Below are 21,055 nucleotides of genomic sequence, written 5' to 3'. Positions count from 1 at the left end.
TTTCCAGCTTTGTGCTCTGAAAAGGCCTATCTAGTACAGTCCATGGAGATAAGATGAAGTATTTCTGTATCTTGGAAAGTGCACTAGAAAAGAAGTCACTGCTTGGTATCTGCACTGGCAGCCTATGGCATGGTGCTCTGCAAGCCTCCTTCACCAACTGCCATGTCAGTTTTGCTGTTCATTATCTGGTTCTATGACACTTATTTCCCTCCTCAAGGTGAGGTACACTCTGCCAGAGCGGCATTGTGCAACTTGTAAAGTCACACCTAAACTCACTGGATTAATAATAAATCCAGCAATAAACCTGGAATACTGGAGCACTGCCCTTCAGCAGGCCATTGCTTGTTGCTGCTGCTGGGAATTGGGAGTGACATGATTTTTTCCCCTGTGACAAATCTTTGTTCCCCACTGACTATATTTAGACACAAAAACATCCAGAATCAAGTGTGCCCATGGCAAGCTGTGCTACTGCCTGCAGCAGCCCTCACCAAGGCAGCATCACGTGGGCTTTTATTCTGTCGCATATGCCCTTGCCTCTCCACACTGATGGAAAACATAATTTCAGCCAGGCTTCGATTGCTAGGCTGCTGGGGTGGAGTGGTCTGGCTGTCCTTGCCTGATAGTGCCTTTTATCTCCATCTTAAACTTTTCAGCGTAGAGCCCGGCTGTGGGAAGAAGAACTATCTATCACTCTCTTTTCTGGAGAGGTTATACCTCCTCTTCTGTCTGCCACATTGCTGTTTGAACACTAGTGTGCTTTAGTTGTGATCCTGGATTACCTCCTTGACTTAATGGAGCCAGTGTCAAAGACTTCCTGCAGGTAGAAGGAAGCTGTGAACATTGTTCATGTATGGGTCTCCACCATGAGGCTATCTGAGGTCTTGGGGAGTATGGGGTGACATTAGAAACCAGAAAGGACCTGGGGCTTGGCTTGGCTTGGCTTAGCTCTTGAGATTGCAAAAGCAGTGATGACAAAGCAACTTGGGGTTAGCCTGGGTTGGCAAGCCTGAACAAAAGCCTGAGAAAAGTTAACTCACACTATCAGCTTGAGTTAAAACCCCCATTTCCTTGTTCCTTATAAGTACTTGCGGTCCTGCTGCAGTCAGACCATGATCCTTTTGCATGGGTGCAGTCAGAGCATTTTCACCATGAGCTGACTCCTGTTGGCAAAGCCCTCTGTGCAGCAGAAGTGAGTCTGCCTTGGTCTGCTGGCAGGATAACAGGCAGGATTATTCCCATTTTCCCAGTGCACTTGCATCTCTTGCTGCTTTTGGACACGGCTGCCTGCTCTGCAATGCCCTGTAGCACCACGCAATGGGTTTTGTCCAGCCGTGGCTGCTTTTCCACAATGGTTTGGTGCATGTCGCTCTTCAGAGTGCAGGAAGTTTGACAGCCCCCACTACAAAGATAAAACCCTGTGTCAAAAATCCCCACTACTCCTAGAGCACTTCAGGCAGGTTCTTTGGCTCAGTTTCTGTGTGCTTTAGGGTGTAAATGCTGGGTGCCTGCTACCAGCTCAGCAAGTGGAGCATATGGATGGGCACCCCTGGGTTGGCAGTGAGTTCCTTGGGCTGTACCACACTGGCCGGGTGGTGGGAATCCATCAGTCCCCTCCCTGCCAGATTGCCTTGGGCAATGTCCTCCAAACCGGATCATCACCAGCCCTCCAGCACCGTCCACCCTGCTTTTATCTTCATTTCCTCCTCGCTTGTTTTTTTTTTCCACCTGGGATTTCAATGTTTGTTTGTTTGGTGTTAGGGAGGCTTTCTTGTTTGCTTTTTTAAATACCTGTTGTGACAGGCAGAGCTGACAACAAGCCAGGCTGCTCTCTTCATCCACCTGAGAGCCTCTTTGGGAAACAATGCCAAGCAGGGGAGGTGGGGGTTTGGAAAAGTAGAAATACAGTTGGGTTTTGCCTGGGACATTTTCTGTCCTTGGCCAGTTACGTGCGGTGAGGGGGAGAAGAGCTGGTCAGTTTTAGGTTCTGAAGAACAAGACCTGTTAGATCATTCTGGGGAAGGTTTCTGCAAGTTGGCAAGCCGGTGCCTTCATTCTGCTGCGGTCAGCTCCATCCACCCAGACCATCTTGACCTTAAGGAGCACATGGCACTATGCTTGCCTTTCTGACATGTGCCTCTCTTGGTGCCTGCCAGTGTTTTCAATCCTCTGTTGAGGAAGACAGTGTGGGAGTGAACAGCAGAGCTGGCACATGGGCCACCAGCCAGGTCTCTGCATGCATCATTCTTGTGCAGTGTCTCTCACACCCTTGCACGCAGAGGGAAGGATAGCGGGGCGGGTGATCCATGGTGCTCTGGGCAGGAATCTTCCACTTTATTAAAATGAAAGTATTTACTGGCTACATCAGTTGCCCAGCTGTGGTTAGTTTGCATGAGAACCATTTCCTGCAGTTAAGGAAACTATTCAGCTTTACAGCAGATCGTGGAAGGAAGAGATACTACTATGTCCAAAATCTTGTGCTCTGCTCTCTGCTGAGTGGGCAAATTTCTCCTGAATCCCTGCCATAAAGCCCTGACTGGAACATTGCTGTGCTGCAAGTAAATATCACAAGTTCCAGTGAGGAAGGAAGGGGGACAGGAGAGGTGCAGCAGGGGAGCCAAGGCTTGGTGATGATCATGGTGCCTTAAGGGTTGCAGGGCCTGAGATGCCGTCTTTCTGCACTTGGTGACATTTACTTGCTAGCATCCTGTCCTGATGGTGGCATCTGACGTGCTGCTCAGCTCTGCAGGGAGCCAGCAGAGAAGTGGTTTGTGTTGTAGTGTGTGTTTGAGTTGAGTTCTTCTGCTTGAAGCCATTGCAAAGCGATTCAGCCATGCTGGAGATCTGGGAATGGATGCCTCTTGCTTGTCCTCTTCTGCCAGACATCATAAATACACTTGCCCTTGCATAGTGTCATCATCTAACACACAGCAAAAACTGTCCATCCAAGTTCTGAACCTTGCTTGAAAGTCGATTTTTATAGGTTGTAGGTGTAACCTGTCTTTTTAAATGGTAATTGGTAAAGGTGATCTGTGATAATCTTCTTCCAAAGGTTGGGGCAGAAGGTACAGGGGCTTTCCTGGCCTTGGAAGATTTCCTGCTGATGAAATCACGTCACCTCTGTGAGTCCACATTTATTTCTGCAGAAGGAAAGATTACTCTGCAGTGCCTCATGGAGCATTACCAGATGTTTTGGATGGATGCTGGAATGTGATGGAGTGTCCAGCACTAAATTGTTTCTGTTCTGGGAGGTGCAAAACCCAGCAATCAGGCCAGAGAAGTTGCCCCACTCCGTAGTCTTGTCTCCTCTACCCCATAGCTGCAGGATGTGCAGGATGCCTTAGTGGAATCAGCATAACCTAAAAAATATTCTTGGTCCAAGTCTTGCAGCAGCTACTTTGTCACAAGACCCTCATTGGCAGAACAGGTTATTTGCCATTGTTTATTGGGGCTCAGGGGGCTAGGTTTCATTAGTGGGGGGGAAAACAAGCAACTCATTTGTGATTTGCATACATCAGTGACTATCCTCTTCTGTGTGTTTGCTCACACTATTTCCCCGAAATAGCATAACAAGAAGTGGGGTAGGGGAACATTGGGGTGTTAGCTAAGAATCAGTAATATCCTGTTTTATGTTCAGCATTTTCTTCTTACAAATTGAGCCCTTCTTAAAAGTACTGATAGATTACAGAAATAAGGTCTTCCTGCTACAGAATTGTTATCCACAACAAGGAGGATACTACAAGGCAGATGGAGAAGCAGCACAGGGTCTGTGGTCTGTGAAGCCAGCAGAAACAGAGCAGCAGAGGGTTTGTGATCCCCAGGGGTGGAGGTCAGGCTCAAACTGGGGACACTGCTGGCTCCTTGGCCAACATATGAGTTAGGTGTCCTTTGGGCTCACTTTGTTCATTGGTGTTGGACAGTGTGGTCTGTCAGCTCCTGCAGTCTGACCCTGCTGGTCCCTGCCTGCTATTGGCCAGTCAGCTTGATCTTCTTTGGCCAACTGGTGCTGCTTCAGCTGCTAAATAGTCTCCATAGGTATTTCACAAAGACAGGAGTTTCTTTCCGTAGTGTTCCTCTTCAACAGCTGCAGCATGGCTGTTGTGGATAGGAGAGGCTGATTTGCAAAGACATCCGAGATCCACTGTGTCAAGGGAAATGTGAGGGCAAACAGGGGGAGCAGCACAGAGCTCTGCCTTTGGATAGCAGGAATGTTCTGCATGGATGGAGGAAGGAAGTGACTTGGCAGCAGTGGAGCAGACAGATACCTCAGTGAATCACAGGTTCAACATGAGTCACTGCTGTCACACGCTTGTGAAAAAGGCACACGTCACAGGGGGCTGTGTGAGGAGTTGCGTGCTTCCCAAGGCATCTGAAGCATTCCTCCTTCCCGGAGCCGGTAAATCCGTCACTTGTGCTAGACCCGTTTTGGATGCTGCATTTTGAGGAATATATTGGCCAATAGCCGAGAGTCCATGGAGAGCAGTGAGAGTGGTCAGAGGGCTGGAAAGCACAAGGAATGAGAAAAGCTTGAAGGGACCTGGGATTGTTTAGTCTAGGAAAAAGCAAGCTGGGGGGGCGGGCAGGCAATATGAAGAGCTTTCAAAGACATAAAAGGCTGCTGCAAAAAGTAAGGGAATTATCTGTTCTTAGTAGCTACTAGGAAGAAGATACTAGGTCACGGGCTGAGCAAGGAAATTTAGTCATTGGGGAAGACTTACATAAGTGAAAGGCTGATGAATTACTGAAGCCTCAGTGTATGTGGGGTTGGTGTCAGGAGACCTTTAGAGCACCCATCTCTGGGTGGATGGGAGAGGAACTCATCTTGCTTTGGCTGGTGGGATGCTCTATGAAGTCTTTGTAGCCATGTTCCCAATTGCTGGAAGATTATTTCCTAAATAATCAGACTTGTGATGAAGTCTGCCTCTTTTAAACAGGCATACATTTCCCAGATGCTGCTGACCTTCATGTTACAAGACATCAGGGATTACATGTGGCGGTGACACTTCATCACTGCTATAGCAACAACTCTCCAAGCCCTTGGTCAGCCTGAAGGCTTGCACCAAGATGGGGGGAAGCCTCTTTGTTAAGGACAGGGATATAGAGCATGTTCACCTGTGGTGGGACAGCAAGGGAGCCCATGGCTTGCTGCTTGTCTCTGTGTACGACCGTGCCAGATGATGCACAGGCAGTCCTTGTCCTGACAACATTAGCTAGTGCAGAGGAATCCCCCCTGCCAAGGCAGACCTCCCCAGCACTTTTTTATTTTTTTGGTTCGGGGGCTGACTTTGGCCATGCTTTTTAATTGTGAAAATTCAGAGCATGTCTTTGTGTCCTAAATAAGCGATTGTCCTGATTGTCATCCCTGGGATCCATTATGTCTTAGCAAATTACTTTCTCACTTTTAAATGCCTTAGTGATTAAAGATGCCACAGCAGATACCCTTAATGAGTACAAAAAGGGTAATAATTCCTCTTGTTGGCACTGAATGCAATTAATCAGGCCCCTTTACTTGCTTTTTAAACAGATGAGGCATTTAAGGCCAAGCAAGTTTTTAATTGGACTTTAATGTTTCTCATTTACTTCATTTTGGCACAAGCGTAGGAATTCCCACCCCCAGGTTTGCTGGATTTTTTCAGGGTGATAAAAGGCTCAGCATGGAGTGAAGACTCAGCAGCAGACTCAAACATGTCATTCAGCCTGTGCCTGGCCCCACTGCCTGGCCCAGGCTTGGTCCTGTTGCAGCAGCACAGAATTGTCTGGACAGGAGCAGAACCAGGTTATCCAGCCCAGAGCCAGTTTCTAGCATGGGGCTGACATTGAATATTAACAATAGTTTTGGAGTAGTCATCAACACAAGGGTGCAACATAGCCTGCCCTTTTTTGTCAGATTCCCTTGCCTTGAAGGAACTGTTGACTTGTGAGTATTCTTGGGATTATCTGGATGCCCTTGATGGAGGTCCATGTCATAGCCCAGAATCTGTAGCTTCAAACATGGGCTGAATTATCTTTTAAGTGATATTCCTGAGATCCATGGCCAAGAAGACATACAGAGGCCTTGAGCACCATTACAGATGGATGTGTGCATCCAGATATTGTTAATTTATGCCAGGAATTGTCATGGGAGAAAAGATACACGATGAGCAGTCCTCGTCTAGTTTGCAGCTGCTGTTCCCTCCTGTGAAGCCAGCACTACTTCTTCTTTAACCTCTGGCCATAAACCATCTTGCCTTTGGTTCCATTCTCTCCTATCTGTCCTCCACTGTGCTTTGGGGACAGCAGTGGCCTGTCAGCATGTCCCAGTCTGTGTTTCTTGCAGAGACATGTTTGGCAGCCCAGCTTGACCGATTGGCCCCTGTCCCAACTCAGCTCTTCCCCACCAGCAACCAACAGCCTGAAGTTCAGCCAAAAAGGCATCCGTCTTGGCATGTGTGAGCCTGCCTCTTAGCCTGCTTGTCACTCTGCAGGGCAGGGATTCCTCTAATGCCCAGGAAAGATCCCAGAACTTTCAGCTGGGTTTTTCCAGGTGTGTGCTGTGTCCTTTGCAGTCAGACCTGTCTGTATTTCAACAGACAGTGGCTGTGGGCTTCCACCCAAGGAAGGGTCAGTGGATGCAGATGAGCTGTGGATGCCCTTGGGTAGGTGAGATGGCTCTTAGGTCATTGGGATTTTTTGCCCCAAGAAAACATTCAGGAAAAATCTACAGACAAGGGATTACACCCTCCATTTCTGCATCCCTGCTTTTCCCACTTCAAAGGGAAAATCTTAAGCACAAGTGTGTCTGGAAAGTTAAGTGTGTTCAGAGAAATGTGGTTTTGAATACCTTGTGTTAATTTGAACACCTTCTGCTTGCCTGGCTTTGGGCAGAGGAGGTTTGCCAGCTGGATCAGCCACAGCACTTCCCTAGATCTGTGTCAGGGCATCTTTAAGGCCTCCCAGTGCAGTGTAAGGAACTGCTGTGCACAACCACCAGGCTCTGCTTTCCAGGCAGCTGCACAGCAGGGAATGCCATGGGGGATGCTTGCCCAACATTTTATTTGATTTGTCCTTACTTTTTGTCACATCTCCTATCCTTTGACTCTCTCACATCTTGAACACACATCTGATACTGGGTTTGGTGGTTGAGCAAGGCTTGTATAGTCCTGGGTAGCCAGATGTGGGAACCGAGTCTCTCTAATTTTATCTTGTGCTGAGAACATCTTTGCCCATTTTGCCCCCTTACACCACTTTCCTGCTACGTGCAGATAAGGATACCTGGAGCCATCATGCCGTGAGAAGTAAGGGAGAATTGGAGGCTGAGCAAGGCTCAAGGTTTTATTGTGAGATCATGGTGTGAAGGGCTGTAGACATCTTGATGAAATGTTCAGGTATAAAGGCGAATCAAAGAGCATCCAGCTTGTTCTGTGTCCCCGCAGAGTGAAAAACTGCTGCTTGTTGGCCTGTGCTACAGGGACAGCCATGGGCAGGGACTGAAAAAAATAAGAGGGCCAGGTCCTAGGACATTTCTGCTCCTCTGGCTGGTATTGAGGAGGGGCGGGCAGCTTTGTCCAGTTGCTAGAGAGCCTGCCAAAATGCTCCTAATCTCAAATATATCTATGTCAGGAAGCTGCAACCTCAAGTGACTCTAGCCAGCCATTCTTTCATTGGGAGTCTTCTGGCTGAAGCTTACAGAGTTGTCATTTTCTTTGATTTAATTCCATATAAACTGCAGAATTACTTTCCTTTAGAGGCTTGCAAATTACGGAAGCATAAACCATGCTAATGATCCGATAAGGACAACTTTGGATATGTTCCCGAGTACGGTTACCCCTGGGCAGGAGTGTGCTCAGAGAGCACTGATAGAGAGCAATTTGCCATGCTCACCTGGCTGCCTTCCTTGGGCCCCCCTTCCCAAATTCCTTCATCTCTCAGGAACGAGAATAATTTCCTCTCTGGCTTCTTGCAGAGGCAAAGGCCCTGCAGACCTGAAGTTATCTCTGGAATGTGTGTAAACACCGAGTTCAATGGGATGTGTTTGCCCCCCACTGCTGGAGGGGCTTAAGAAGGGTTAATACAAGTTTGTTTTACAGGTTCCTATCCCTGAGAATTGTCTTGCTCGGAGGGCAGCCCAGCTGACCTGAGCCTCTATGTGTGCATTTCCCAGCATAAAGGAGAGATTCAGGGGGCCCCACCATGTGGGTGGGATTTCACTCCTCTAAGAACAAGGAGATGAAAGACCAAAGTGGTCTTCCTGCCAAACAGGGACCTGGGAGATGGTTTGGGATCACAGTGCATGTGCGCTGGGACTCAGTGTGCAGCTAACAGGATTTAGGTGATGCTTGGACAGAAACAAGTCAGGAGAAGAGTGGGGGCTACAGGCAGGTCTGTGCTGCCATCTTCAAAGCATTGAAACGTAAGCGGGTGGACAAAAACTTAGAAGTGACGTGAGGGCTGGAACAAAATGGGAGGCATAAAGAGCTCTATCTGTTTGCATAAAAATAATTCAGATGTAATTTTGTTAGTAGTGTACGAGTACGTCACTAATGAGACTCACCTGGAGACCAGAGTGTTCTTGGATTTAGACTAAGCAGCAGCAACCAGAACCTAAAGCTAGAGAAAAATCAAGCATTAATACCAATGAAATGGTTAATTCCTAGATGTGTTGTCAGCACTGGTGACGCACTGAGGCTGGATCCCTTCCAGAAAACAACACTTTAACTGAAGACAAAGAATCAGACTTAGCACAGAGGTGATCAGTGGAATGGCTTGGCCTGGTATATACAAGGGGTCAAACGAGATGATTTAATGATCTCTTTTGGCCTGAAAGCTCTCTGTTCTCCTGAGAAGATAAATGAAAAAGCCCTTTCACAAAAAGCAAGCACTTGAGATATGTGTGTAATGAACTCTGCTGCTTCCAGGGGAACGGCAGAGCAGGATCTGCAGGAAGCGTGACCTTGCTGCCTGCAGGCTGCCTGGAGTTGGTGGCCATCTGTTTGGTGGTGGTGGCTCACCATCATCAAGGCCACCACTCTCACACGTGACATTTCTCAGCTCTGTTTTTAATTGCCATCTCCCTGCATTTAACTAACATTTGCTCCCTAATCTCCTTCAGGGTGAAGAGGCCAAGCGGTATGAGTAGCCTCCTGGGGAAGATCGGCGCCAAAAAGCAGAAGATGAGCACACTGGAGAAATCTAAACTGGACTGGGAGAACTTCAAGGAGGAGGAGGGGATTGTGGAGGAGCTGGCGATCCATAACCGAGGGAAAGACGGGTAAGAGCGACTTTATCTAAAAGTTGTCCAGCATTTCCCATCATTTCCTTTACATGTGGGAAGCCCGTTGCTTGCTACAGAGTTTGAAAACCCATGGGGTTTCTTAAGGATTTATTCTAGGGATACATAAAGCCAGTACCTGCTGTAGGCATCACAAGGAGACAGGCAAGTCTGCAAACACCTATCACTCTCTGCTAACAGCCTTGTGAGTTCTCCAAGTCCAGTCAATTCTGGCTTTTTTATCTCTTCTGCTTGTGACACAGAGCATGAACTGGTCTAATGCAGCCCCCCAGTGAGGAAACGCAATTGCCTTTGTCTTGTTTTCTTTTTTCAATTTGGGAGGTTTTTGTTCTGTTCTTCAAATGATGCATTTCAGCTGCATCTTCCTCCTTCTGCATAAAGATTTACGTAAACCCAGAACAGCTGGCAAGGTGCGTTGAAGATTATGGCAGTGCTGGGCGTTGGTTGTGTGCATCAAGCAACGTTCACTCCAATGAAGTTAATGGAAGTATCATAAAAGTAAATGGCAATGCTGTAAATAAAACAGAAAGTTAATAACATGCACTGCGGGGAGTGATAATGAGATCAGAAGCAGAATTTCCACTACAAGTGCTTTGCTAAGCTCTGGGAAAACATAACCAGCTTAGTGGACAGCTCATAAAATGTATATTTTATTATAAGCTATTATTTTACTCTGCAGGAAAAACTCAGAGCATTCCAACAGATTGGATTTTCTATTTTAAACAGACATTTTATAGCTGTCAAACTATCAAATAGATCTATTTTCAGTTTGGTCTTGCACCCTTCCACAACATACCTTCTCCATCAGGTGTCCCCTGATCTATTTCTGGTTGCATGCCCTTGAACAAGTAGAGCAATTCGGTAGGAGTGCTGGAGAGGGGCAGCTCTTCGTCCGAGATCCCTGAAGTCCAAGGAGGTGAATGATTTACACCACAGGTGGGGCAGAGCAGTGTTTTGTGTCATCTCTTGTGTGCCCAAACCCAGTATGTTAACTGTTCTTGGCCAGAGCAGTTTCCTTTCCCACCCCATCCAAGCAGGACAGCTTGCTCTTCATGCATGGCAAACCTTGCTGAAGACACTCACGTAATGGTCCTTGAAGGCTGAAGAAGGGATCAGCACATGGAAAAGATGAGCAAAGCAGAGAAGCAATTTTAAGAGCATCTTTAATCTTGGACAGCTTTAGGTTTTGCTGCCTGTCACATCCCAGGCTAGAAAATCTGCTGAGCTCTTGGCAAGCAGTTTTTGTCATTAAACAAATGAGGAACATAATGCCAGGATAACTTTAGACACTCCTTACAAATATGTTTATGCTACTCAGGCATGCAGTGTGAAGGGATCAACCAAGTATCTGCTCACTAGGAATTACTTCCACCTTCAAGGTAAAGGGAGAAGGGAGGAGCACCGATGGAGGCACAGCCCTCTGCATTTTTGCTTACAGGCCACCATGGTGTGAAGGGTGCAGTACCCTCAGAGAGCAGCCAGCCCGCCTGGGGGGCAGGTGACACAGACACAGCTGCTGCCGGCCTCAGGTCATTTCACAGGAGCCTGTTGTCCCTTCTGCAGCTGCCTCTTCTCCTTTAATAATGTCGACTGTGCTCACCCTTCAGTGGGCAATCATTTACACATCTCTATAAAAATTGTAATGAGCCGTTGTTAACCCTTCAACCCAGGCAGGCGGGAGCGGGGCACTGCCTTTAATCCCTGGTGCTGTTAAAAACCTCTGCTCCCCACGTGTCCTGCTGTGTGATTGTAAATGTGTGCCTGATGAGGAAAGCTGCAGCCCACTCCTGGAGATGTTTGCTTGATGCCACTCGTGCCTGTGCACTTACAGACATGGTCCATGCGTGTCTCAAGGAAGGCAGGAGGATTTATTTTTTGCTCAGGAGGGAAGACAGGCTGAATTTCTTTTTTGTTCTAATCCCATAGAAGCTGCTGTTCACAGCCCAGAGCTCCTCGTACCTCCCTGGCTCTTCTCCAGCAGTGGGTCTGTGGCATCTTTCTGCTGCCAATGCTGGTTATCAGCCAGCCACAACCTGGGCCTAAAATTCCTGAGGCAGAGGGGACATGTGCTGCCCCATGACTCTGTCCTCCCTTGCCTCTGATTTTCCACCCCTTGTACCACCAGCCCCCATCCAGTGATTTGCATTTCCCTAGGAGTAGAATCTGAGCTTTTACAGCCTGGCTGAATCCTGAGGGCCTGTTCTGGATTTGACAGGAGGGGCTGGAGTAAGGAGCAGAGGCAGCTCTCCCCTTTGCTGTTCATCTCTCTGATGTGCTTTATAAATGGAAATGTGTAGTGGCCTCTTAATTGGGCCACCTTTGTAGGGCAGCCCCGTGGGGGAGCAGCCGGCCCCATGCACTCCTGCACCGTATGACTGATGGTGACTGACAGGGGACAGGCAGCACCGCTGAGACCCTCCTCAGAGCAGCTTGCAGCTGCCCTTGTTAGCAGAGAGAGCCTTGCTCCCAATGGATTTACTTTGCTTTGCTGCGGTTCACAGCTGCCCTGTTTCCAGGCAGGTTGATAATTTACAGGAAGGTATTGATTCAGGTAGCAAAGGTTGTTTAGACAAGTGCAGGACGGGTGTTTGTGCCTCGCTCATGCACTTTGCACCGTGTTTGGTGGCGCCTTGGTGTCGGTTGCCCGGAGCTAGCTGAGCACAGGGAGAGCTGCAGCTCCAGCACAGGCTTCAGAGCACAGAGGGGCTTGTGCCGACCCTGCAGCTTTCCTGCTCGTGTCCATCTGCACCTCCAGCCGCTGTGTGCCTGCAGCACAAGCCAGCCAGGCCCCACGAGCCCCGGTGTATGCACAGGTAGTGCCTGGGGGATCTGCTCTGGCCCCTACAGCACTTTGCTGTGGCCAGCCAAGGACAACGCCACGGGATGACGTCGCAGTTCCTCCTCCATGCAGCGCTGCTGGCTGCAGCTGTGAGACCGCATTCCTGGTTCATGATCCATATCGATCCCCCAGGAGCCAGGCCCTGCCCACCGGAGAGGCACAGCAGTCATGAAGGAAGAGGAGGAGAGACTGACCCCTTGCTGGGGTTGATAGATGGGTGTTGCAGAGGGGCTAAAAGAACTTCAAGTTCAGTAGGTCAGGCTATTGCTGCCCAAGCCATTGGGGTGTTCCCAGATGAACATCGGTAACTCCTGTCCTTGTCTTCCCAGCTGTGGTTGTGGTTGGTGTTTAGCAGTGGAGGGGGAGAAAAATCACACGCCCAGCAGTATGACACTGAGCACATACAGTGTGACCTCCCAGCTTCCTTCCTGTGGCCTCTCTGAGCCCAGCCCTAGGAGCCGGTCACCTCCCTGCTTACAGGGATGAAGGGAAGCGACACTCCCCTGCCTGCCTTTCCTGAACCAGTGTGAGGAGGGGGCCTCGGCACACAGCCCTCCTCCAACAGCGAGGGGCAGGAGCCACAAAAATACCTCCTCCCAGCCACCTCTGCCTGCATTGCACCATGCTGGTCCCTGCCCCTCGCAGCCGGCGGAGATGAGCTGACCCAGTTGTGTCAGCATGAGAGAGGCTGGAACTGCGATGGGAATGGGGTGGCAGCAGGGACGCATGGGGCCGTTCACCCGCTTGGGGGAATCACTCGCTGAAATGAATCTGGATTAATTCATTTCCAATGATGACTGGATGGGCAGGAGCATCAGGGCTGTCCCTTGCAGCAAGGGCAAAGGCTCCCTGCTGGGAGCACATTCAGTACTGGTTCAATAGTTGTAGCATAAAGAATTGCGAAATCACAGAATGGTTCAGGTTGGAAGGGACCTTTAAGGGCCAACTAATTCAACCCCCAGCAGTGAGCAGGGATTCTTTATCTAGATCAGATTGCTTAGAGCCCCATCCAGCCTGACCTTGCAGGGACCTCATCACCAAATGTCCCTCTGTCTCAGAGAGACCACTGCTGATGGTAGGAGAGGCCTTCAACCTTCCCATGCAGTTGGGTCTTGGGCACCTTCATGCACACTGCCAGCCACCCAGCTGCCTGGAAAACCCGCAGAGCCTGAGATGCTTATCTTCCCTCAGGTTTTGGTCTTGCTTTCAAGCAGTGGGCTGCTCTGGTGGGCAGGAAAAGCAGTGACTGACAGAACAGCCAAATTCAGTGGTTCCCCATGCATCTCGCACATGAGTTTAATGACCTTGTCATAGCAGTCCAGTGTTTGCCACCCTGGAACAAATGCAAAACAATTGTGATGATTCAATTACAGCTCCTGTTTTGAATTGCAATTTCGCTCCCTCTGTAGGTTAATTAGTAGCACAGCCCCGGGCTGTCTGTGGCAAGGGTTTGCAGCGAAGTACATTAAAATTCAGCTGCATGCCATTAATGAGCAGGAAGGTGCTTTTCCAGGCACAGGCGTGCCTTCTTCCTCGCAGCACTCAGGTGCCATGCTGAGGGGCAGCACTAAATACTCAGTGGTGGTTAGAAGCTGGTCCTTGGCTGGGAAGCCCCTGGCCTGCATCCCTGAGCTGCTGCAGGCTTGCTGGGTGATGCTTTTTGCATCCCTAATGCTCCCTGTGCCTGTTCCTGGCTTGTATCATGGCTCTGTCAGCTTATATTGAGGGTTGTAGTTGGGTTTGAGGTGCTTTGCTGGGTGGTGCAAAGGCCTGCCCTAATCCACTTCAAGGTGTCTGTGGAGGGCATTCCTCAGCTGTAGGAGAAGAGCTGGAACCAGAATCAGCCAGTTCAGTTCTCTAGCCTATGGGACCACCAGACCTCTGGGGGTCCCCCACATGACGGCCAGCAGGTGACAGAGCAATTTTGGTTTCTGTAGGAGAAGTTCATTGCAGTGATCAGTACATGGAAAGAGAGGGAGGGAGGCAGATGGTGCTTTCCCTCCCTACTCGTCCCTCGGTTTGCCCCAGGATGGGGTCCACACCAGCTGCCACAGGCACACAGCCACAGCCTCTGCCTCTGCCTCCCTGCAGGTACATCGAGAGGAAAGCGTTCCTGGAGCGTGTGGATCACAGGCAGTTCGAAATCGAACGTGACATCAGACTGAGCAGGATGAAGCCCTGATGTGCCAGAGGTGGCCGTGGGGGATCCTGCTCCCTTCTGCGCCCCAGGGCTGGCTGAGGGCTGCTGGCCACCAACGGACCACCAAGCACGGAAACTGTTCTCTACCCAAGACTCAGCCTGTATGTCTCAACATACAGGGTTTTCCTTTTACTGTAATAGTTTGGGGAGGGTATTTGTCAGTGGACAGGGGGCACTTGGAGGGTTAAATGGCCCAGCAGGTGACAGAAGACACTGGTGTAATTCTGGCTGCAACTTTCCAAGGAGAAGAGGCAGTGGCACCCATCCTTTACCAATCCCAGGTGCTTCTGGCAGCAGGAGGAGCCACCAAAGCTGGGAAAGTCCTGGCGTGTTTGGTGGTGAGAGTGGAGCTGCAGGAAGGTTTCGTGGCTGCTGTGCATATGCAAGCTGTGGGCTGGAGCCCTTCTCCCTGCTCTGCCAGCCCCGCAGCACTCCCTGCCCCTCCGCCCTCTGCTCCTGTCCAGACAAAGCCAAACTGTCTGTACTTGTTTGTGGGGTCTGATGATGCTGGGGGGGTTAAGCAAGCTGGTGAAGAAATCCTTCCTTGTTCATGCTCTCTCAAAAAGATGGGAGCAGCTGCAGCAGGCAGGAAGGGCCAGGATCTGAGTGTTCACGTGAATAAAGTATTCCATCCCAACGCTCTTGCATGCTGGCAGTGTGGTTTGTGTGGGAAGCAGAGGACAAAGAAATTAAGGATCACATAAGAGTAAGGAGCGTCTGACTGCAGTCGTGAAAACCTCTCTCAGGGTGCCTGGTGGGTGCCCTGATAGCAGCCTGGGGGTCAGAGCAAGTGCTTGGATCACTTTCCCTTCTCAGTACTGGGACTGGTGGTGCAATTAAATCCAGAAGTGGGGGTGACTGGGTCAATGTAGTCCTGTAGCAGTGCTGCAGGAGTAAGGAAGCCCATCCAGAGCATGGCCACGCAGGGACTTTGAGCAAGTGCAGCTGCCCGGGAGGGCAGGCCAAGGCGCCTGGGTGTGGAATGAGCAGCTGGAGCTGGAGGCCAGCAATGCACCGTCATCCTGGCTATCCGTGCTGTCCTGGCTCTGGTGGAGTTGTGCAGCTCCTGATGTCTGGCCTGTGCACATCCTTGGAGTAGAGGTACTCACCAATGTTTCCCCACAGGATGGATGCTCTGGGCCTGCTTGGTGGGGCAGCCCGTGCCGGTGCTGTGCTGGAGGAAAGCCCCAGCCTTCCTGCCCACAGTTCAAGTGATGCCATCACTGCCCATGGCACCTTGCCTGTGGCTCTGAGCATGGTCTGAGCCTTGGGCTCATGTGTCCAGTGCTGAGTCAGCCCCTGCTCTGTGGCAGTGCTGCAGGATAGTTGAGAACAAAACACCACATGCTCAGGGGAGCTGCAGCCTTTGGCACCCTGTTCTGTACAGAATCAGCTGTAATGGACCTGCTTAAACAAGCCTGAAATTGGACAGAAACAAAACAACGGAGTGATGACATGTTTTCATCTCCAAATGCTTCCAAGCCAGTTGCTTCTCTGGCTTAGGCTGCAAAAACAACTGGAGTCCCTGTGCAGGGCATCATTGTGGGGATATCTCATCTTGTGGCTCCTGAGTGGCAGCAAGTGGCCCTGGCTGGACCTCGTGGGGACTGTGGTGCAAGGCAGGTGCTGCTGCAGCAGCTGGGCTGCTCTCCTGCTTGGAGTGGTAGTGCTGGACCATCTCCAGTACCTTCTCTCCTTGTGTGCTGGGCTGGGAGGCAGCCAGTCCTGCCCCCCTTACAGGGTTCCTCCCAACAGGGACCCCAAGGCAGCTCAGGCTTGTTTTGCTGCATATCCCCAAAGATGGTGAGATACCGAGGCGGCCACAAGCAGGGCTGGGAGGGCTGGGTCTGCAGTGAGTGCTGAGCAGGCAGCCAGGGAAATTATTTGCCTTTTGCTTCACTGGTGCTGGAAGGAGAGGAGGGAATATTTGGGAACTTCTCTGCCCTGTGTCCCTTCATGACTGTGCTCCTGGGGCCTCATACACTGGGCAAAGGTGGGGAAGGGTCATGTCACCCCTGCACAGGCTGGGGCCCTGTGGCATTTGGCTCCTGGGGGCTGCCAGCCAAAATCTTTGCTGCAGCGTGGGCATCCCAGCCAATCCAGCAGCTCAGCAGCACCAAGTAGGTAAGAAATGGAAAATAATTCTGTGCATTGTATTATGAACAAGAGCAGAATGGAGATGCAACAGGTACCCTTGGAGATCCTGAAGGCTAGAGGCACCAAACGCAGCCTTGTTTTTAAAAGCATTAAAGAGCTCCAGGTTATGTCCATAGTGAGTCCTGCAGCTGCATCTGGCTCTGGATGGCTTGGGGCTGACTTTGGATTCACGTGCATGCTAATGGTGTGTTAGAGAGACATGGCCAGCACGACCTTCCCTGGCATGCTGGTGAACTGGGAAAATTTATGACCTCCAGTTTATGGGATCCTGCCTGCCAGCCCCAGCTATGCTCTCCACAAACCCTCCAGCCTCTACTCTGGCGTTTTTTCTTCGGCTGAGCAAATGTGGAAAATCTTGAAATCTTGGAAGCAACCTGACCTGCTGGAAAAGTGCAGTTTAACAGCAGTGGCCGAGAGTCTCGACTCCCCTCTCTGCTGGGCTCCCCAGCTCGTGGCAGTGTGGCGTGCCCAGCTCAGCTTGAGGATGCTGGGCTGCAGTGCCAGCTCCCGGCCCAGCAAGCTGGGACAGGCTTGGCGGGACAGCCGGGAGGCAGCCTCCAGCCTGGGCTGATTCGTGGCTTCTTCCACACTCCCAAGCGTCCCGCGTTTTTGCTTGGTTGGATCATGTATTCCTCGCCTCTCTTTCCTGAAGACGAGGAGTGATTTACAGGTCTCCAGAAAACACAGCTTGGCTGCTTTGAAAGGAAAAAAAAAAACCAACTAAAACCCCTCTCTGCTTGCTATTTCCATTGCCCAGTCGCCTTCCCACAAATGGGGGTGGCCCAGGACCCACCAGCCCTCAGCATCCCCACCAGCCCTTGACATTCCCACCAGCCCTGCGCTTTCTGTAAGGAGCAATGTTCTGAGGAGATGTGGGTCCCTCTTTTGAGACAGTCCTACCTTGAGCTGTCTTCTCTGGGAAGCTCACGTGTCCTTCATGGGTAGGGACCCATCCTGGGCATTTGTTTGAGGTAATTTTGGCCCTATAAGGAGTCCCTCATGGCCAGAGCATCACCTCACCCTGAGGAGCTCCCCCTTCCCTGGCCGCCTGAAGGGGCCCCTTGTGCAGCTGAGCCCCAAACAAGGCTCCGATTGTGTCCATGTGCCCTGATGGTCGGGGCTTTTGCAACGGCGTCCGTGTGCTGGGGCCGTGGTAAAACCAGCTGTATCCAACCCACACCCACAGGCTCAGCTTTACTGCTCTGCTGGGGTTTGGGGAGGCTGTTACAGTGCTACAGGAATCACAGCAGGGAGGTAACATTGTGCATTTCATGCTGCTTCGGTGGAAGAGATGCAGGAATAAATGTTGGCTCTTGACACGGGAGGAGACTGAATGCCAGCTGCCTCGGGCTGCATCCCATAGCCCCAGCCAGACTGTCCCAAGGAGACAGTGGACAGAGCTGCCATGGGGCAAAGCTGGGAGAATGAGAGACCAGAGTGTGGAGCTGACCCCAGGAGCATCTCTCCAGGGCAGCAGTTCCCCGAGGGGCAGAGCTGTGCCTGGAAGGTGATGGCTGGCAGCATCACACCCTCTTTTCCAAGATGATGTTTTCAGCTTCTTCCCACCTCTTTCCCTCGCAGCAAAGTCCCACCCAGCAGCACAGTGGGATTCTGTTTGCAGTGGGTTCAAAACTCATGGGGAGTAATGGAGCAGCCCGGCCCGTGGGTCTCCCACCCCATTTGGGGAGGGTCCTTACCCCGGGGCATCCTTGTGCTGCTGATGGGTGCTGGCACTGGCATTTGAACTCAGCCGATGGCAATGGCACAGCCAGTCCTTCCCGCTGTCAGTCCTTCCCGCTGTCAGCCCTTCCCACTCGCAGTGGTGAGCCCCAGCCGGGGGCGCGGATCAGCGCCAGCCCTCGCCAGGGGATGAATGGGGAGACAAACAGAGCTGCTACTGTTGGGGCAGCCTGAGGCCCGCAGTCTGCCTCGGCTCTGCTGGAAGTGGGGGTTGCCCTGCCATCCTGGTCTTTGGAAAGGCGAGCAGCCTCCCCTGACATCTTCTCTCCACCCCTAAGAACCAGCCCAGTGCCATGGAGAAGCACGGGGATAAATCCTGGTTGTGATCCTGTTGGGTCCCGTGATATTACAAGCCAAGAGAAGTGTTCTCATTATTTCCAGAATATTGAAGTCTAATAAATCCTGTCCTGCCTTATAGGATTTATTTCTCCGTTCATTGCTAGGAGACTCAGTCCTGTGTAATCCTATTGCTGCTCCAGGAGGTGGGGAGCAGCTTTCTGAAGCACAGACCTGGCAGGATTGTGGGCAGAAGCAGGAAGCCCCAGCTGAAGCTGCTGGTCCCTGAAAACATCCCAATGGGGGGACAATTCAACCTCCTTGTGTGTCTGACTGTCCCAGAGCTGTGCCCTGTATTTGATTTACCAAAATGAAACTCATCCAATGGTTGGGGCATGGCTGGGCCAACAGGACATTAATTGCAGCTAGCCAATTAATATGGCATGGCATGGCTCAGCCTGCTTCCCCTATCCATTGTACATCCACCATGGTCCCCCAAATCCCACTGTGGAGTCCTCCTACACCTTCTCACACCAGATCCAGCAGGAAAAGCTGCAAAAACCAGGAAAAGCCAGGCCCAGCACAACCAGTCCCCTGCAGGCACAGCCTGCCTGTGCAGAGCCAGCCATGCCTGGCTCACCATACACCAGGGACTCTCCGGAAGACAATGATGGACACATGAATATGGCTGGAAATTTTGCCACTGAAGTGTTTTCCATAGCAACCGTTGCTGGGGCAACCTTCATCCCGAGGAGCATCCATCCCGAAACACCCAGCCCTGTGTCCACTGGAGCTGGCAGAGAATCACGGCATGCCACTGGTGGGACCCTTGCCATACCCCACCAGCAGCAGCACAGGGATGCTCTGAGCATCCTCAGTGCTGCAGGGCCCCTGTAACGCTCCACTTCTCATCTTCTTTTTGGCATTTCATTTTCTCAAAAGTGGGAGAAACCAAAGAGAGACCTGTTGGTGCCTGTGGCCCCACGGGCGCTTGGCTGTGGAAGAAGGGATATGCAGGAGCTGTTGCCAGCTCAGGGTGCTCAGCAGATGCAAGCAGTGATTTTTGGCTCCGATGGACTGAAAACGGGATCGAGGTCAACAGTGAACACTTTGATCTGAGCATCAACACAGGGAGAGGGAAAAGTGAAATCCGCACTGCTTTTAAGTCCAAAAGCAGGGAGCTCGCAGCCCCTCAGCACCTGCCTGAAGTCTTGTGATGGCAGCTTCACCCTGGGGACACTTCAGGGATCCCAGGAGACTCTCACTGCTGGCCTGGTAGGCCCACACTGGGCTCACTGGGCTCTCCAAAGCAAATACACCCTGGCTTCATGGGATCAGCTGCAGTGGTGGGAGAAGGGCTGGGGAGCTTGGAGCCCATCCCAAGGATGCCCACGGTGCTCAGTGCCTGTGCTGTCACCAGTGTCACCAACAAGAGGAAACCGCAGTCCTCAGGCTGCGCCTGCTGGGGCAGCTGCGGTTTGTGGGCGAGACCGCAGTCCCTGCCACCGGATGTCTCTCACCCTCAGCTGTGCCTCAGTTTCCCTTTCTGCCAGTGATACACAGGGACACTTGCCTCCAAGCTGAGGACAGTGCTGGCGGCTCAAGTACTGCTTTTTGGTGAAGGGCATGTGTTCGCAATCTGGCCTCAGCTCTGCCACCTCACCCTGGTGTGGCCTGAAAGTAACCCCGGAGGGTGAGAGGAAATGCCGTGGTGGGGGTGGTGGCCGGGAGGCACGTGCACAGTCAGGGGCACATTCCTGACCTGTCTCCACACGCACCACTCGCTCACTGGCCCGCAGCTCTCACGCAGGTCCACTCACTGCCCACTTGCCCATGAGCCCGCTGGCTGCAGGCACCCCTTGTATCCCATCCCTTCGTTCCCTGTGCTCTGGCTTTGACATGCTTGGGGAGCAGCATGGGTGTCCATGCAGCTTGTGCATGTCCATAGGTCCTGTGTCCCCACGCAGCTCACGTGTGCCTCACAGCTCCCAGCTGCAGCTGCCCTCCCAGCCTGCTCCCAGCTCTCCGCAGATGATGGCAGGGACTGTGGCACAGCATACGGTGACACCAAACCCAGGTTTACCAGCTGTTGGGGTACCCGTGGGCCATGTGGCCCGGGGTGTTGGAACAGGCCATGCAGGCAGCCATGGTGTGCCACAGGTATCATGGTATGCCCTGTAGCACACGTGTGTGCCATGTGTGCCAGGGTGTGTCATGTGTGCCCATGTACTGTGTGTGCTAACTGTGCCATGCTGTGCCATGGTAGCCATTGCACCTACAGGTACCCACTACCTGCCCCATATATCCCCCTGCCATTACACACCCTGCCTATTACACACCCCAGAACACTCCAGATACCTTACTGTTACCCTTTAATGCACACCCACTGGACACCTGTTACATACCCATTAACCTTTAATGACCTTTGCTCATTACGCACCCATTGCAGAGCCTTTTTCCTTCATCTGCACATCCGTTATACACCCATTACACACCTGTATAGCCTTTATTGCACACCAAGCGCAGGCCCACTGCAACACCTGTTGCACACCCTTCTGTGCACAGCTGTTGCACGCCC

General features: G+C 51.5%; 1 protein-coding gene across 1 annotated transcript in view; it reads left to right on the top strand.

The window, feature by feature from the left end:
* CFDP1 (chromatin remodeling protein CFDP1) overlaps positions 1 to 14,941 on the top strand; it is a 61,987-nt gene extending 47,046 nt beyond the window's left edge. The window contains exons 6-7 of the mRNA XM_085071743.1: positions 9,086 to 9,244; positions 14,196 to 14,941. Of these exons, the coding sequence (XP_084927869.1) occupies positions 9,086 to 9,244; positions 14,196 to 14,286 (250 nt within the window). The 3' untranslated portion in view covers positions 14,287 to 14,941. The remainder of the gene's footprint in view (positions 1 to 9,085; positions 9,245 to 14,195) is intronic.
* Positions 14,942 to 21,055: the final 6,114 nt, after the last annotated feature.

The sequence above is a fragment of the Lichenostomus cassidix genome, chromosome 11 (genome assembly GCF_008360975.1).
Source record: "Lichenostomus cassidix isolate B80296 chromosome 11, HeHo_3.0, whole genome shotgun sequence".
Lineage (NCBI taxonomy): Eukaryota > Metazoa > Chordata > Aves > Passeriformes > Meliphagidae > Lichenostomus > Lichenostomus cassidix.
Note: the sequence above shows the minus strand (reverse complement) of the source record. Positions and strands in the feature narration are given on the sequence as shown.